At 45.4% G+C, this 17,978-nt stretch overlaps 1 protein-coding gene across 10 annotated transcripts in view; it reads right to left on the bottom strand.

Moving 5' to 3' along the window:
• Positions 1-15,375, bottom strand: part of LOC135103382 (uncharacterized) — a 26,493-nt gene extending 11,118 nt beyond the window's left edge. The window contains exons 1-4 of one of the 10 annotated variants that reach the window (XR_010270025.1): positions 15,223-15,365; positions 9,717-10,021; positions 8,202-8,384; positions 7,430-7,584 (exon numbers count right to left, since the gene is read on the bottom strand). Coding sequence is in view for 1 of the 10 variants with exons in the window: in XM_064009510.1 (XP_063865580.1) it covers positions 7,430-7,584; positions 15,223-15,334 (267 nt within the window). In the remaining 9 variants the exon portion in view is untranslated. Of the gene's footprint in view, positions 1-7,429; positions 7,585-8,201; positions 8,385-9,716; positions 10,022-12,266; positions 12,406-14,869; positions 14,892-14,912; positions 15,000-15,222 lie in introns of those variants that run through there. The other 9 variants (XR_010270024.1, XR_010270026.1, XR_010270029.1 and 6 more) reach the window with 9 other exon arrangements.
• Positions 15,376-17,978: the final 2,603 nt, after the last annotated feature.

A 17,978-nucleotide genomic window follows, 5' to 3' on the forward strand; every position in this document is an offset into this window, starting at 1 on the left:
ACGAGCCAACACAACACTGCTTCCGACCTTAACCCACCAACACTTGCATCCCCTCGACTCCCAACACCGATTAGCTTGTTAGGCACTTAGCTAGATACATATTTATCATCTCCTTTACATATCGTATTTTCACAAGGAAGGACGGGCAAGAATTCACCGTGTCAGCAAAAAAAAAAAAAAAAAAAAAGAAGAAAAAATGAAACGAAACAAATGAGATGGTAGTAACGCGAAAAAATAGCAATGGTTCATACTCAAAGTGGAAATAAATAATGCATTTTTGGGCGCTTTGATCGGTACCATGCAGTAATCTGGCTGTAGCGGCTGGAATGAATTGAAACGGGTATAAAATAATAATGAATGTCAATTACAGACAGGTGGACAGAAAAACAGGTGAACACACAGGTGCGTGGGTAGGTAGACAGGTAAACGGACTGACAGGTAAGCACACAGACAGACAGGCAGACAGAGACAGGTAGGCAAACACACACACACACACACACACACACACACACGGTCATATTGTACCACCACCACCACCATCACTTTAAGCTCACATTCCGATCACCACCACCACCACCACCATTTTCTCCCACGGGCGCCATATGACCCTGCTGAGGCACCGAAATCAATAATATAGTCAAACAACCAATCATTTTGTTTACTCATTCTTCATTTTCTTTCCCTACATTTTTCCCCTTTTACTTCTCTCATTCCTTTGCTCATCTATCTCCTCAGTTTCTCCCATCGCACTCATTCCTGTCTGTCTGTCTGTCTGTCTCTGTCTGTCTGTCTGTCTCTCTCTTTGTCCCTCTCCCTCTCTCCCTCGAACCATCTTGCGGGAATATGAGGGAAGATAATGCGCACTATTATTAGTATTAGTATTATTTTCTTACATAAAATTCGTCCCCCAAACGAGACCCAAACTACAGCTGACGCAGGAACGCCTCCACTAAACCCCTGCCCTCCCTTCTCCTCACCAACCCCTGGTCCCTGCTACTCATACACCCCCTACGTCCCCCTACCCCAGCACAGCACACGCTTCCCCCAAAGTTTCCCCTCCCCACAGCCTCCAAATGTCCTCTCTTTACCCTGCGGTGCTCCTTCCTACCCCAACCCTTGCCTACAGCTCCATTCTCCTCTTCCCCCTCCCCCGTGACGCCTCTGAATACCCCCTCCCTACTCTTACACCCCATTCCCATCCTCCTCCTCCTCCTCCTCTCCCCGCCGCGGTAATGACAACCCTGCCATGATGACGACATTAAAGAAAATTAGGAAGTTCACTTACGCCAGCAGAGTGCGTGTATTTACTGATCAATTTAGCCGGCGCGCACGTAAGGCTGCTGCGTGGCCTCCTCAGGTACTGCACACACCACACAGTCTGGACGGCTGGGTGTGGGTGTTGTGTTGTCATTACTGCTGTTGTCTTAAATTGTACGTGTTGCTGTTACTGTTTACTTATTATGTTACTACTGCTACAGCCGCCGTCCCCGCTACTGCCGTTGCTGCTGCCACTACTACGACTACTACTACTATTACTACTTCTGTCACTACTACTGCCACCACCGCCACCTTCACTGTCACTATTACGGTTTCGACGACGCAAATGCATGCACATACATACGAGTACACACAAGCGCTCGCGCACACACACAGGCACATACCTACCCACCCACCAAACCCTCCCTCCTACACACACACATACACACACACACACACACACACACACGTAACGCTGTAAATAAACATGACCCTTTCACATGACTGTCCCCGGCACGAAGCAAGCGAAGTGACATCCCCACGGCGTGAATCAAACACTAGCCCGCAGGGGACGCCGGTTATCAAATGCGGCGTTGTAAAGCTAATTTCTCACAAGAACAAACTTCCGCGCTACTGGGCGAATATCCATAAGTCAACGTGGAGTCATAAAGCATGAATGTTACTTGCCAGTCTGCCCAACGCTCGTGTGACTGCAGAGACTGAGCGAGTGAGGCAAGTGTTCAGAAACGTTTTCCTGTCTCACTACGACTATTTTCAAAGGCCAGAGAAATGATTAGCCGGATTATCACGTGTTTTTCTTCTTGATATAAAAATCTTACTAATCTATCACTAAAACAATAAAAAACACCCTTAGAAATCTATATAACATTTGAAAGTAGTGGATGTGCGGCGCAGTAGTGCAGAGTGAGAAGAAATAGACTTGAGAGAGGAATTGACAGGGAGATTGTGTGTCTGGGGGCTGTGAGAGGCGGTGAGGAAGTTTAGATGTGAAGGGAGGAGAGTGCCTGCAGGCTGTGAGGGGACTAGCCGACGACAGGTTGTGGGAGGGAAGGGGACTGAAGGCGAGGGAGGAGGGACTTGTTAGAAGGTGAAGGACGGGGCGACTTGTCAGAACGCGGAGGAGGAGGGACTTGTCAGGAGGCGAAATGAGTCTGAAATAGTTAAGTGAAGGAGGAGGAGGAGGAGGAGGAGGAGGAGGCTGGAGTTAGAAGACGAAGGAGGGGATGGAAGATGCTGAAGGACTCGGTTAGAAAATGGAGGGAATGGTAAGAAGATGGAGGTAATAGTTACTAGAACGTGAACATGGGGAACAAAACTAAAGCAAAAAAAAAAAAGGCAAGAGAGAGAGAGAGAGAGAGAGAGAGAGAGAGAGAGAGAGAGAGAGAGAGAGAGAGAGAGAGAGAGAGAGAGAGAGAGTCACAGAAAGGCTGCAGGACAAGCTTCAAGGGGATTAAAAGAGCCCTCACGCCCACACACCACGCTCACACGCCTTGCCTCCCCACGGCCATATTCCGCGTCAGCCTTGATTGCCCCGTCAGGAGTTCAGCGTCTTGGCAGGGTGGAGGGGGGAATGTTTGTCTCGTTTCAGGTAATTTTGACGCCGAATAGCGAGAGGGTGATTAACTCAACAACAGCTATTATTTTCAGGTTATTACGTCGTTGGTGGTGGTAGTAGTAGTAGTAGTAGTAGCCTCTTGTACCAATAAAACTGCTAAATTAACAAGGAGAAAGAAAGTGATATACAAAAAATAGATAGAAAAATCCATCAACCAGTTAATCAATCATTCAAATCGTTTACAGTTTGGAGAAACACAGGTACACACTTTCACCCAAGAACTGGCTGGGGACGCGCACTTCTCTTGCAACTGCAGTGAGGGAAAAACTAAAATGACACGAAACAGCAGCAGTGCGTAGGCGAGAAACTGTAGCAAACAACCTTGATGCTGTGTGCGAGTAAAGGTTGTCATGGCAATGGTAACACGCAGTTGAATATATGTATTTAACCTCACTACTCTTGGATGATACACAACGATGCACATATAGACAGTGAGGAGAGGAAGATAAAGATTCTCAGGCGCACGTTGGCGGAGAAGAGGAATACTAGTTGTTGTGTTCCCTAACGCATCGTTGTCTTGTCTGCTGGTTGACTAGTACATGCCAGTATAAACAAACAGCCCTCTATTTTTTCTAATGAATAAAAACATCTAGTAACATCGTAATAGTGAAAGCAACATTTTTCTGTCCACTTAATAATTTCTTAGCATGTTTTGTCTTGACATGATTAATATTATGTAGAAAGGCATTACATTATTAGATTGACGCATGGACGATAATAAATCATTCAGTTATCCATGAAAAGACAGTTTAAAACAAACTTATATTCTTTATGATTACTACGACTTATCTTTAATATCGTGCGAGGTAAGTGCAATTTCAAGACCTGAAAAGGAGTGTTCGAATGAGTCACGTCCTTCATCCCCTGTTGTCCTGCTCCAGCTCAGTATAATTCTCTGGGATCCCTAAAGCGAGGTAGCAAATTTCACATCACCATTAGCAGTCAAAGGCTTAAAGACATTCTAACTCTCCCTGACTTTCATTCGTATTCGCTTCCCTTGCCGGTCACGTGGAACTGAGCCAGGAAGGAGGGGCGGGAGGGGGCCTTGCTTCCTGGCGGTGAGGTATGTTGGGAGTAAGAGGAGAATGGAGAGAGGGGTGAGGTATGTCGGGAGTAAGAGGAGAGGTGGAGGGAACGGTGACGCACGTGGGGGTAAGAGAAGAGAGAGGTGGAGGGAGGGGATGCATGGAGAGGGGTGAGCGCACTGTCAACAAGGAACAAAGCACGTTCACGGTACTTCCTGTGACAATAGGCTTTCACCGCACGCCTAAAAATGGTTCCCAAATTAATCCTTGAAAATGGCTGTCATCGCTGTGCTCTTGTTGTGCCCTGGCCATGACGGAAGCCTCGCGCGGGTGAACACAGCGGCGGGTCGACATCACTTTGAATGGCGCCGTGCTATTTCAGCGACGGTCGGCCTCTAAACACCTCCGCGAAGTGCCGTACTCAGAATCAGATCAAGGCTTGCAGTGCCACTCTCGGGGGCAGGTTAGAGTCTGCTCAGGGCATTCAGAGACCTAGTAGAGAGTCTAGTATATAATTAGCACCTGCACTCCATCCCAGCTTCACTAAACAGTACCCACGCAGTTCATATTCTTGGAGCCTCGCGTGATCCCTTTGCTACTCAGCCTTAAGTCAACCTGATGCTTTCAATCTTTTTACCGTTATAGTCGTTATTTATTAATATTGGGATGGCTGTATTAAATTCCTTAGAAGGACAAAGAAAAACATGATATGAAGTTAATTCACTAATCTACAGAAGTACGTATTCAAGAGACTGCAGTACAAAAAATCTGTCAAGAACTGTAGATGATTATGGGAAAGATTGACCAGCAGATTATAAGAAAGATTGCCTATCTGAGATCCTTTCCTATCACAGTTCGCTCTAATCCCTCGCTCCCACTCGTCTCGGCACAACGCAGCTTACACGATGAAACAGACGTGTAAAATCATCACGAACACGGACGTGGAACGGAAAACAAGTTGAGCAGCAGCGTCGTCCGTCACCCAGCGCTGCCACCTCTGCCAGACATTCACGTGTGGGATACAGCTAAGTCTGCACTGATAACATGAATGCAGAATAAAGAGGCGGACGGCTTCCCCCATCCTTAGACATTAATAAACCTTGCCTCTGTCGCTTGTTTTTCTTCCGTGTACACATGCGGCAAGATTACAGAAGGTTGTCTAAAGGGAAGTGAACTATAAACACCTACGCCGTTTGTATTCTTGCTTACATCTCACATGTCCATGAACCAGGTTTTGAAACACTTCTATGTTGCACCTCCACTACTTCCAAAGGCTCCAATTCAAGCTACATAGGGTTTTAAGGGTGTTTGTACTATGAAAAGGAGAAACAGGCTCATGAACCCGGCTAATCATCTCTGTGGAATTTTGAAAGTAATGGTTTACAGTCACATTGTTCTGGGGCGGATGGTATTCAGGTCATACAGGCCTCAGGTCGGCTTGAGTGCAAAAAGGCCTCAGGACGTTTGCTGCTCGAGACACTTGGTACCCAAATAACTTTGTCCCCAAAATGTCTCATTGATTCAGTCGCCTGAACTACAAGCTTCGTGAAGGCAGACTGTGGATCCACACACACCAATATAACTTTTACCAACCCATCCACTACTTACTCAACCACATCCATCCATCCATCCATCCATCATCTGACCTGAGTACCATCCGTCCCAGTACCAAGTGACAAGCTCCCAAAGTAATCGTGGTGAAAGCAAAGCGTTTCTGAATACGGGTCAATATCTCCTCTGGTTTTTGTTTCCGGAGGCTTGGCTTGATGGGACCAGTTTTGACATGACTTTCGTATTCCAGCTAATAAAGCAATACACTGTAGACTGACACAGAGGAATATATCGGAAGAGATGTGTTTGTTGCACGTCATATTTCACGGAATGGACAACCGGAACAAGGGCAACTTGCAACGTCCGGCCCTGAATTTCATATTTCACGATCCGTCTCCCTCTCTCCACCGACACAATACGCAGCCGAGAGAGAGAGAGAGAGAGAGAGAGAGAGAGAGAGAGAGAGAGAGAGAGAGAGAGAGAGAGAGAGAGAGAGAGAGAGAGAGAGAGAGAGAGAGAGAGAGAGAGAGAGAGAAACAGCTCCCGCACAATTATTTCAAAGTTGCATATTTGGTATTAAAAGCTGCCAAATGTGATCAAGTTGTACAACATTTGTTACATTGCAAAACTGACATCTGGCGGATTATACTCCTCCACCAACCCCACTCCCTCCACCACAATATGCATCGCCCTCCCACCCTTTCCACCATAACCTGTCTGGCTTTAGTCCTTCCCTCCCTCCCTCCTCATCCTCCACTCAAAAATAATCAGTAATACGTCACTCACGAGTCAAGTCTTCCTGGGAACTGAAATTAAGTTTTGGAAGACAATTTTTTTCACACGCGGGTGACACCTCAGACAAACAGGTGCTTTCCTCCTCAGTGTCGGACATTCTGCTCAGTATGATTTGCCGTGTAGCAACTTTCCCATTTAACTCATTCGTCTCCCATGCCTTAATAAAATGGACTGGTGCAAGGTTGGAGTGTAGTGTCCGAAGGCACCTCAGACAGGAAAAAACAGTGATCGTTTCGTTGTAACATTTTCTATTGTTATATTACTGCTCCATAAAATTAATGACATGGTACAAGTTTGTTTGCAGTGTACCTCATTTCCAAAAGGCACCAATAACAGTAAAAAAGAGTGAGTGACTGACTGAGTAGCTGTAGTAACATTTCCTTTAGAATTTATGGTTGAACCGTAATGTAGTCTGGAGGGAACAACAATTAATTATCAAGCGCCATACTATCGTCAACAGTCAAAGGGTGAACTATGTATTTCTGCTACATTTAACACTACGGTGTGTGTGTATATTTCTGTTTAATTGTGACCGAGGGAATGTATTAATATGCGAAGTTTCCATTTTAACCTCAGTTCATGAAAAGCCTTCATCTGACGTACGTACGTTTTCAATTACTCACAGAAGGTATAAAAAAAAAAAAAAAGGCGGGATGGGGGCGAGGGGCTGGGAGAAGGAAGAGATACAGCTCGTTAAATTGACCTGTTGCTGCGCTGGAAAACATATCACACGTCACGGAAATTAAAGTCACAGTTCACAACAAACGAGGGGGAAAAAAATAAAAAAGGGAAAAAAAAAAAGTGACGCTGGAGCAACACACGTGGCGCTCGACGTTTCCTAGGAGATTTGACTGGCGAGGAACTTGGCGCCTCCATTTACTCTCTCTTTAGGCAAACGGGTTAATGCACCGTATCATTACGACGACAACTTATGAGAATGACGATGCATCTCTAGATATCTAAAGTCACTATGAGGTGCATGATATAACATAACTCTTGCAAAACACTTCCTTCTTGTTACCTCTTCTTTGACTTAGCTCCCAGATACGCAATACAAAACCAATCCAGTCTATTGCTACAGATGACAATACACGTCTTTCTATCTTAGGTAACTTTAAGGTGCCTGAAATAGCGCGAATCCTACAATAATCGTGCTAATACTTACCTCTTCTTTGACTTGGTGATTCGAATAGCGGTTCTGAAGTGAGCTGTTGCCGTGTCTGTGTTTCCAGGAAGGGTGAGGTTGCGAGACGTGGTGGAGGTCAAGGTGGTAATTGTCAAGTCTCTCGCTGCGCTTCACATGAAAGGGGCGAGAGTTTGCTGAAGTGGTAAAGGGAGTGTCAGATACGTAATTCTGTCAAAGGAAACTGTAAACGAGTTCATTTCTTCCTATGCATCATTATAACTATTCGCACACGTACACACACACACACACACACACACACACACGGAGAGGTATAAATCCGTGAAATATTACCGGAAGAAGTCGTGTGTGTCAAGAGCATTCACATCACAGTCTTAATAGAAAATAAGATAAATCAGCGTTAAAAAGACGTTAAAAGACGCGACACAATGAGCTTTACGCAATCCTGTAAGTGTGCAATTAGGTGAACACGAACGCGCGCACACACAATCTTGCAACCACTTTCCGCTGTTTTATTCATGTTCTTCAAGCAGGATGCACCAGACTGGGTGTAATGCATTGTAGTTTCGCTGACGTCCTCATGAGAATAATGCTTCATTTACCGAGGCCGGAGGAGGAGAAGAAGGAGGAGGAGGAGGGAGTGAGTGGATGGTGATCGTGATGTAAAGTGACTGAGAAGAATGTGAATTAGAGCGAGGAGGAGGAGGAAAAAGGAAAATATGGATTTGAAAGGAAGAACAGAACAGGGACACAATGACATCAGTTTGTTGAGGCGATAATAATGATGTTTTACCATACTGATGTCTGGTGGTGGTGGTAGTGGGGGTGGTGGTGGTGATGACGGTGGCTTCTCTCTCCCGTCCCTGCCTGGTTAATGACACCTGTTAATTACGGGTCTCGCTCCGCGCCGGTGGGTCGCCGCGGGGGACGAATGATGCCCGCTGATCCGACGTGACGCTGCTCCGCTTGTCATGGCCTGGGAGGGGAGAATTTTTTTTACATCATTTTATTTATTTATTATTTATTTTATTTTTTTTACGTCTATAGGATACTGGCCAGACAAAAAAAAAAAATAAAGTTTAGTTAATTGCAGTTCCCGATTAAAATGTCAAATAAAAAAAGAATGGAATTTAGTTCAGGATGCCTCCATATTGATGTCTTATTTAATATCTATTTATCTATCTCTTTTGCGTATATGTAAAGGACGCTGAATAAGGACTAAAATATGAATTAAAGTTCCCTTAATTGCCTTTTCTGAACAAAATTATTAAAGGAAAAATTTTCTAATCAAGTGATAATTTAGTTCACTTTGCGTCCTCATACTGCCATCTCGGATCAGTTTCATGTAGTGGAAAAAACAAACAAACAGACAGACAGACAGACAGACAGACAGCAACTTCCCGAATTAACAAGTGAAAGGAAAGCAGACTGGAAGTGACTCTTGCATCAGTAACGTGTACAGCATACGAGGCGCGGGGAAGTCTGGTGCAAGAGGCCGTGGGAGGCAGGGAGGGAGGCGACACGCTGCTGGCAAGTTCAAAAGAGCAGTGCGGATTGCCAAGAGTTTTTCGAGGCCAAGACGGTTGATGATGGAGGATGGCGGGCTTGCTCTCAGTGTTGGGGCGATCTGAGTGAGCGACTTGGTTTTTCAGAAGGGAAGAAGGGGGACGGTAGACAATTTAGCTCCAGCGCACGCTAGCAAAAAATCGGTGTATATTCAGGGTGTTTTTGTTCACCGCGATACGACCAGACCTTCCGGCTGTACCAAGTTTGATTCATATATAACTACTGCAACCCTCCTTCTCCTCCGAAGAATTCCGCTTACCAAGGTGTTCCCGCTGTCATCATGATCTAGTTGTTTATTCATCTTGCACTCCTTTCGTCTTGAGAAGCATGCTGTATATGCTCGGTTTCCGCGGCTGACTGGAATATTGCCATGTTTATTATGTTCCCGCTATACTAATTATCTGCCAAGGCACATATTTAGCTAAAATGGCGGCTGTTTTGCATCGATTCTTTTTCTCCTGGTCTTAATTTATCTTTAGTTTTAGAAGGAATGATTTTTTTTTTTTCAGGGGATTTCCGGAGCGTGGGGTTAAGAGGTGCCCAGTCCTTAGTCAGCGTGGTGGTGGTGGTGGTGGTGGTTCACATGCGTGTAGTTTGAGTGCGCGAGTTTCCTTTGTAATTCTGAGCGAGCGGCTTTAATTGACACAGTGCTTGCTTGCTTGCTTGCTTGCTTGCCTGTCTATGTGTGTGTGTGTGTGTGTGTGTGTGTGTGTGTGTGTGTGTGTGTGTTTAGCGTACGTACTTGCATGCTAGTCTGTCCATTTCTTCTTGGCTAGGAGACTGAATGGCTGGCAGGGAGGCTGGCAGGCTGTTTACTTGTCAGTCATTACGCGTGCAAATCCATCCGTCTGTCTCTGTCTGTCTGTGTGTAGCTTTGTCGTGTGCTCTTTGTGCATGTTTCTGTGCCGTTGATTGTGGTGATGAATGGCTGGCACGGCTGCTGGCATCACTCTCGCTTTTCTGTCTCCCCTGCCTGGCCTGCCTTTCCGCCTGTCTGGTCATTCCCGCTACGTACCGTGCCTGCATTTTACAGCCCTGCATTGCTGCCTGTGGATTTTGAAACAATGATCAAGGGAGGCAAATGTTGGAGAGACCTAAAGATCCGAAGACCAACCGAGAGTTACTGTTTACGAGGAGATAAAATACCGAGGGGAGCATCCGACATTCGTGGTGTGTCTGGGAACCGGAGCATGACAGCGTTACCAGAAAGGACCGGGAAGAGATAAGTCTGTCGGTGGGACGTTTAATTAATAACTTTATTACCTCAAGCGGCGATATATTGCGAGTCGCTAAAAGGGATTACGTTTCTCACTGACACACGAGGCAGTTTCCCACCACAAGCTAATGCGGAGGTTGTGTTGAGGGACGTCTGGTGTGCACGCGCGTGTGTCTGTGGGTGTCCGTGTGTGTGTGTGGTGGGGCGAGGGATTTGTAGCGGCAGTAAAGTAGGTGGTGGTAATGGTATCGAGTTTAATGGTGACGTGTGGTGATTGGAGTGGTGATGGGTGAGTGTGATGGGGTGATACGTGGTGATGGAAGGGAGAGTAGGAAGGTAATGACAGTAACACACAGTAAAATAGCACTTTTAGCACATCATCCCCCACACCCACCCATCCACCCATCCATTCATCAGTTCATTCACTCTCTCTCACCTACCGACTTTGTGCCGTCCTCCCCCTCCCTCCCCCTACAAAAAAAAAAAAAAAAAAAATATAGGGCTATTTTATCCCTCCCTTTCTCACTTCTCCACTTCCACTCACACATTCCCATTAAATCATTGTGTGTGTGTGTGTGTGTGTGTGTGTGTGTTCTCTTATTACATCTATTACTCTTACTACTACTACTACTACTACTACTACTACTACTACTACTACAATCCTCACAAAATCAATCACCATCAAGACAATCATTCCTAAATTCCTGAAGATTACGTTTGGAGGAATGGATAAGAGGAATTCCATTGAGGCGTTCTTTTCTCCGATTCCCTTTCGAGGCAATAACCCGGTGTAGGGGCGCCCCTTGACCTTACACTCCTGGTGGGGACGGAACAGAGACGCCCTTCACACGAAAAAATTCATTAGTTTCTGTGAGTATAGCGCATCTGTCTGCCCGTCTATTCCAGGCCACCCTGATGACACCTAAATAACTCCTCTTACCCTTTGCACTGCGCGTAAATACTTCGGGTGTAATAAATTCTCGAGTTATAACGCAAAATATATTAGTTTCTGTTTCTAGTGTACCTGTCTGCTTGTCCATTCCAGGCTATCCTAACATTAATAACCTGCCACTCAGCCCTGCATTGTATCCAAATACTTTATTGTGATAAATTTTTCGAGTTATAACACAAAAATAATTAACATCTATGACACTTATATATCTGTCCACCCGTCTATTCCAGGCCATCCTAGCAGCACTTAAATACTGCCACTTAACTCTGTAATGCATCTGAACACTTTACTGTAATATATTCAAATAATTTATCGGGTTATAACACGTGAAACGGTGAAATATGTCGAGGTAATCGGAAAAACAAGCGCGTCACTAACCCTGCCGTGCCATAAGTTATTTAACATTCATACGTGTGTCGAGCAATTCGCGGGAAATGGAAACGAATTATCATTATCCATAAAGAGTAATTGATTGACAACTCCAGCCCTGTCAGTTTGTGTTTCGCTGCCGTCACTCGCCAGGCCAAACACCGACCCGTATTCTGAAACGCTTTGCCCTCTCGTCACGGCGACTTTCAAAGGCCACAAGAGATGAATACCTGAGTTTTCAGTAGTATTTCTCCTATTGATAATGTAAAAATCTTGTTAATCTGTCACTAGAATCGTAAAAACACCCTTGGAAACTCGTGTAACTTCAACTAGAGCCTTTTGAATGTGGTGGAAGTGCGGCACAAAAGTTTTAGAATACGGTCCACTGTGCGGCGATTTGGCGGGCGAGGGACGAAAGGCGAGGCGGGCAAGGCGCTGTTCCCGGTGCTGTACACACGTAGAAGGCCGCGCGACATGCCAGGCCGTGTGTGAGGCGTGCCATAGGTCTCGGGAATGTGAAGTAGGGCGACAAGGAAAGCGAGGGAACGAGAGCATCGAGGAGAGAAAGAAATGGATGGAGAGAGAGAGAGAGAGAGAGAGAGAGAGAGAGAGAGAGAGAGAGAGAGAGAGAGAGACGGACAGGGCATCATGGGCGGCGGCAACAACCATTTCCCGCCAAGACTGATGCGCAGTTGCCGGCGACGGACGGTAACGATGGAGAGATTCGGATATATGGAAGTTTTTTGTTCCCCTACCGAAAGGAGACGCGATGGTGTTACTGTAATGGCCATGAGACGCCCTCGTGTGTCACTGGCCTGGCGACGCGTCATCTGAGTACTCCAGTGTATCTGCACATTGAAGGGTGGGGCTCCACGCGTCTGCTGCTGTGACTACCTGCGATGACAAAGTTGTGTTCCTTTACTTAAAGTTGCAAGACTTATGCTTGTGGGAGTATTGCCATTATTCAACATTTTTGTTGAGTTAGCAGCTCGACGCTCCGAGGCAACACAAGCCTTGCACAACACAGAATTTACTCGGGCACAAAAATATGGACGTACAAGCCTAACAGGACTAGAAATGAGGATTGCTACGAGGACAGAGATGGAAAGCCTATTCTTGCTTTTTAATTCTTAGAAAAAGAAAAAATCGACTCGCTATTCTGACGCTTTCACCAAGCACGAGGCTATCCGAAACGCGGCCTAGACTCGCCTGACACAGAACAACACGGTCACTGAACGCGCTCATCTGGCGTCACGAGCTTTGATTTGTATCACGCCAAGCTCAGCAGGGCGAAGGCGGAGTTTGGACGGAGGCTTCCACTGATAAGACAATGATCGTTCAAACAAATCACACGAAATCGAGACTTGTGGGCAACTGAACTGTTACGTCAGATACCTTTGCTTTGTAGCAGTACATCAAAGTCACCTGTTAAGAGAACCTTCACAACAACGCCTTACTAATATGAAAATTGAGCACTAATAAATACATAACTTGCGGAACAGTCACGATAGCGTTTAAATACATCACTTACGGGTTTCCTTCCCCTAAGCAGGATCTTCTCACCCTCTCATTGTGTGTGGTGATTAGAGCCACGCGATGCTGTTATCATTAAGGGGAGGACGAGTAAAACACTATATTGGCGCTGAAAGACATTTACAACACAATACGGAAGTCTCTCTCTCTCTCTCTCTCTCTCTCTCTCTCTCTCTCTCTCTCTCTCTCACTTAATCAGGTACTTCATAATCAAATTCCATCATATTCACGTACGAGCGACAAGTATTATTTCATATTCACCGCTTATGAACTACAAGCGCCAAATGTGCATTGATAACGCTGCACACGAACCTTCCCCGTTAAGTTATCTCGCATTAAGAGGAGCAGCGGCGCGCCTGATGAGAAATATATATATAAATGAATTGAGTGCTTCGAGGCTTCATAACGTGTAATTGGGTTTCGAACAAGTGTTACCTCGTTATTATAAAGTGAACTAAGTGGACTTGCTCACGTAAAGGGACTCAACCCCTCTCTGCTCTTCCCGCCTGCTACAAATTTAAGGTGGTCCAGGTGATGTGACGGTCCGAGGCTACACATGCACTATTGTTAACCTTATTTCTTTGGTTGTCTTTCAGAATAGTTTAATGATAACTTGCAAGGATATATACACGTAGAGGTGAGTGAATAAGATTTATTTTGTATTTTTTAAAGTTAAAGAACTAAATTTAACGAGTACATAAACGTCTAAAAAGTGGGGAGGGGTTATGGGAATGAAATATTTGGTAGGCAGAGGAGTATAAAGTTTGCATTCACATATTCTCGTACGCACGTAGAGAAAAAGTGAATATTCTGTATTTCTCCAAGGCTACGGAACGAAATAATATACTTTAGAACAAAAACTTCTGAAATGTCGTGAGGAATTATGGGAAAAAAAATCTGGCATCGATTCCCTTTTGACATTTCTTTACGGACTGGCGCCTCAGTAGGTCTGTTTTCCGTTAAATTTGCTGCTCTAGGCCAGTGCCCCTCTTACATAAATAAAAAGTGAAAAGGTTAAAGGCAGAAATACGGTGTTTTTCAAAGGTGCGGGCGTGGCGGCACTCTGGGCCGGGTTAAGTGAATGTGACGCGGCTTCAGGATTTGTTTGTTCCCGCCAGACGGACCTGTCGCCGCCTGCCACTCCCGCGGGGGCAATAACCGTCCCTCACGCCGCGGTGCCATCTTACAGCGGGAGATTATGTTCCTCCAAGATCATTTCCACAATAGTAACGGTCTTATTTCATCCCTTCTTTCTACCCCATTACCTTCCCTCTCCCTGTCTCCCTCCCTCCCGCCTTCCGTCATTAGTGAAAGCTTCGGAGCAACGAGTCGGCACTTCAGGGTTCATGACTAGTGGGGGGCGCCGGAGAGACATCGCTCAATGCTCCCTGTCTGCTGCTCAATGCTCCCTGCCTGCTGCTCAATGCTCCCTGCCTGCTAACTTCCTTTCTTTGGTGTGTGTTGCCTTCAAGCAGCGCTAACATCGTGACACACTTACAGCAAACTGGCAACGAGGCTGTATTAAGGCGTTCAGTCATTAAATCATAAATAGCGAGGCACCGATTCCATTATCAGTGAAGTGCTGGGAGGGAGAGAGGGTGTAGTGAGCGCCGCTAGGGGAGCCACTAACCTCTTCAACCCTCGCCACGTGGCACTACCACCACCACCACCAGCTTTACATAATGCCACCGCACACTGTTCACTCAATATAATGTTAATGAATAAGGCTCTTCCTTGCCGATTACTTCATGTCTTGCTGTGTTTACAAAGACATGTGAAATTATTGTGATACCACCACCACCACCTCCTTACACCCACCACGCACCACTATACTCGCCAGCTGAGGACGCCACGCCACTGTGCCTCACCTGCCTGCCACCACTCAGGAAGCCTCCAATGTGAACTTTATGAGCGAAGGATGTAGGCGTGTGTTGTGCCCTCACTCCTTCAGGATTCTTATGGAATACAAGTGAATTTCAAACAACAACAGATTTTTTAAGCTGAAAGATTTAACTCCACAACTTCACACTAGCTACATCATTAAAGGCGAAGGGAATAGAAATGAACACAACTAAATTTCAAATAAACTTTACGCTGTAAGATTCAAGTACACCACTCTACATTATCTACAGTATTAAAGACAAACCAGCTACAGTAAAGGAAAAAAGAGAAGCTTACCCTGTTTTCCTCGAGGACCGTCCACCCACACGTGTCTCCTGGGTAGGGCTCCACCACCTCGCCCCTCCATTGGCTGACCACGGAAAGGTGCACCCGTGAGTGATCCACGCATGCCCCACACACAGCGAGGGCGGCGCGAGGCTAAGGCGGTGGATTTGAAACGAACCTTGATATAAATTTGTGGATCTATCTAGTTTACTTAATGGAATTGTAAATTTATGGCTTCAGGGAAAAACTAATAATGTGAGGGAAATAAATTTATGCATTTATACATTACTAATCAGACTTCTCGTGGCGGGTTGTGTTTTGTTGGGGCTGGCTGATTAGGGGAGGGCGGTTAGGACGTGATACGGTAGTGAGGGGCACCAGGAGGACCAGAGGGCGTGGGTGGGTCAAGGACGCGGGCGTGGATGATTCTGTCTACTTAACTTAGTCAAACTAACTTAATTTACTTTCAATCAGAATTTGTTTAAACTTGTATTTTGCTCAGTGAAGGACAGCACTGCACCGAGCGAGTGAACGAGGGAGGGAGTGATTTGGTGATTGAATGAGTGAGTTAGTGACCAAGTGGTTAAGTGGGTAAGTGAGAGAGTGAGTGAATGAATGCGTTAGTGATTAATTGATTGAATAAGTGAGTAATCGAGTAGGAGAGTGAGCAAATGAATGATGAATCAGATTTTATACTCCTACAAGTGAGTCTGGATAAAAATGGAACCCTGAATGCCAGAATGACTTAGTGAATGAATAAGTGAGACTGATAGATTTCAATTACCAACCCAAAGCCTGAATGACTGACTGACTGATTGACTAAATGACTGACTGGCCGCCTGACTTAATGACTTACGGCATTACGTCACAGTTAATGAATTCCTCTCTGAATTATGACGCTGATGAGCTAAACAAAAAAGGGAAAGAAAAAACACATAAATCACATTATGAGAAAAGTTACCAGAGCGGGACGGGACGAGATGGGACGGGGCAAGTCAGGGTGGGGAGGGGCAGTGTAAAGGGGGTATGGGTGGGGGTGTGTTGGCTTGGGTTAGGGGCGAGGCGTGGGATGCTAAGGAGTGGGGATGAGACCAAGGACGAGACAGTGGATGGTGGATGATGGCGAGGGTCAGGGATTGACGTGGAGGTGGATGGTGATGCGGAGGAGTGAAGATTGTAACAAGGGAAGGAGAGAGGCGGAGTGCAGCAGTTTAGGCGGGATAAGGGACGAGGCAGTGATGTTGGGGAGGGTCAGGGAGAGAGATGGAGGAAGGAAAGACTGTAGTGGGGAGAGAAATCACACAAAAAATCACCCCAAACATCCACACACACACACACACACACACACACACACACACACACACCAAAACGTCCCAAAACACCCTAACACACACCCAAACAGCCCCCCCCAAAAAAAAATGCACACAAACACCCAATAAAACACCCAAACACTCACCCAGACACTCCCAACAAACCCCAAACACTAACACCCAAAACGAGGAGGGAAGAGGCGGGGCAGAGCAAGTGGGCAGGATACAGGACAAGATAGTGAATAGATGTGCTGAGGTGGAGCAAAGCAAGGCAAGGGCGGGGTGGAAAGGTTGGTGGTCTTCTAATTCTAAGCTTTCAAGTTCGCTTCTCTTAAAATTCTTCCTCATATGATCTAGATCCTTGCAAATTTTCCATCGCTGCTTTCAATTAACAGTCATCTATGAGCATAAGTAGTTTCGATGCATGAAATTAAGGATTGGGTACGTAAGCTTTAATTATCATAGGTTGTACATAGATTGGTAGGCAGGGTTTAATTACCATGGGTTGTAATCAGTGAGTCCAGTGCAGTAATTGGCGTTTAATGAGCCAGTGCTTTGTTGTTCATTTCTTTTGCTCCTGGTCTGGATCTATCGTCAAGGGCCACAATGTTTCACGGGGCGCGCTTCGATCGCTTCAGATATTGCATCGGAACGTATCAAAAGAAAACGAGAATTTGTCTATATTACTGTTTCGTATTATTTTCTGCTTTCCTCGGTCTTTTTTTTTACCTATTTTTTTTCTTACGCCTTTTTCTTTTCTTTCTCCTTATACCTCCTTGTACTTTGCCACTATTTTATTTCTTAACTATCTTCCTCTCCTTCATTTCGTCCCTCTTCTTCGAGTCTTCTTTTTTTTTTGCTCTTATTTTTTACTCCTATCTTTCCTCTTTCTTATTTTCTTTCTCTCTCTTTTCACGTCTTTCTAATTTCCTAGGACTTTTTTTTTTACCTATTTTCTTCCTTACGACTTTTTCTTTTTCTTTCTCCATATACCTCCTTTTACTTTCTACCTCTCTTCCTTTCTTTCACTTCGTCCCTCTTCTTAGTCATCTTTTTAGCTCTTTTATCTTTTACTTCCATCTTCCCTCTTTCTTATCTCCTTTTCTCTCTCTTTTCACGTCTTTTCAAACAGTCATAATAAACCTTTGCTTTTTTTATCCTTTAATCTCATCTTCCTTCTTTCCTTCCTTAATTCATTCCTTCCTTCTCTTGCACCCTGCTTTCCGCTATCTTCCTTCCTTCCTTCCTTCTTTTCTTTTTCCTCTCACTTACTGCTTCCTAACTTCTGACCTCCCTACCCTGTGTATCTCTCATTACCTCTCCCTCTATGCCTCTCCCTCCCAGTGCGTGTCTCCTCCCCTTAGCCTTTGCACAATCTACTTGAGTGACATGTTCGCGTCGTCCATGTATCGCTTTCTCTCCGTGTTTGCAGGAGCGCTCAAAGGGAATGTTTGCTTA

Source organism: Scylla paramamosain, chromosome 9 (assembly GCF_035594125.1).
Source record: "Scylla paramamosain isolate STU-SP2022 chromosome 9, ASM3559412v1, whole genome shotgun sequence".
In the NCBI taxonomy this organism is placed as follows: Eukaryota; Metazoa; Arthropoda; class Malacostraca; order Decapoda; family Portunidae; genus Scylla; species Scylla paramamosain.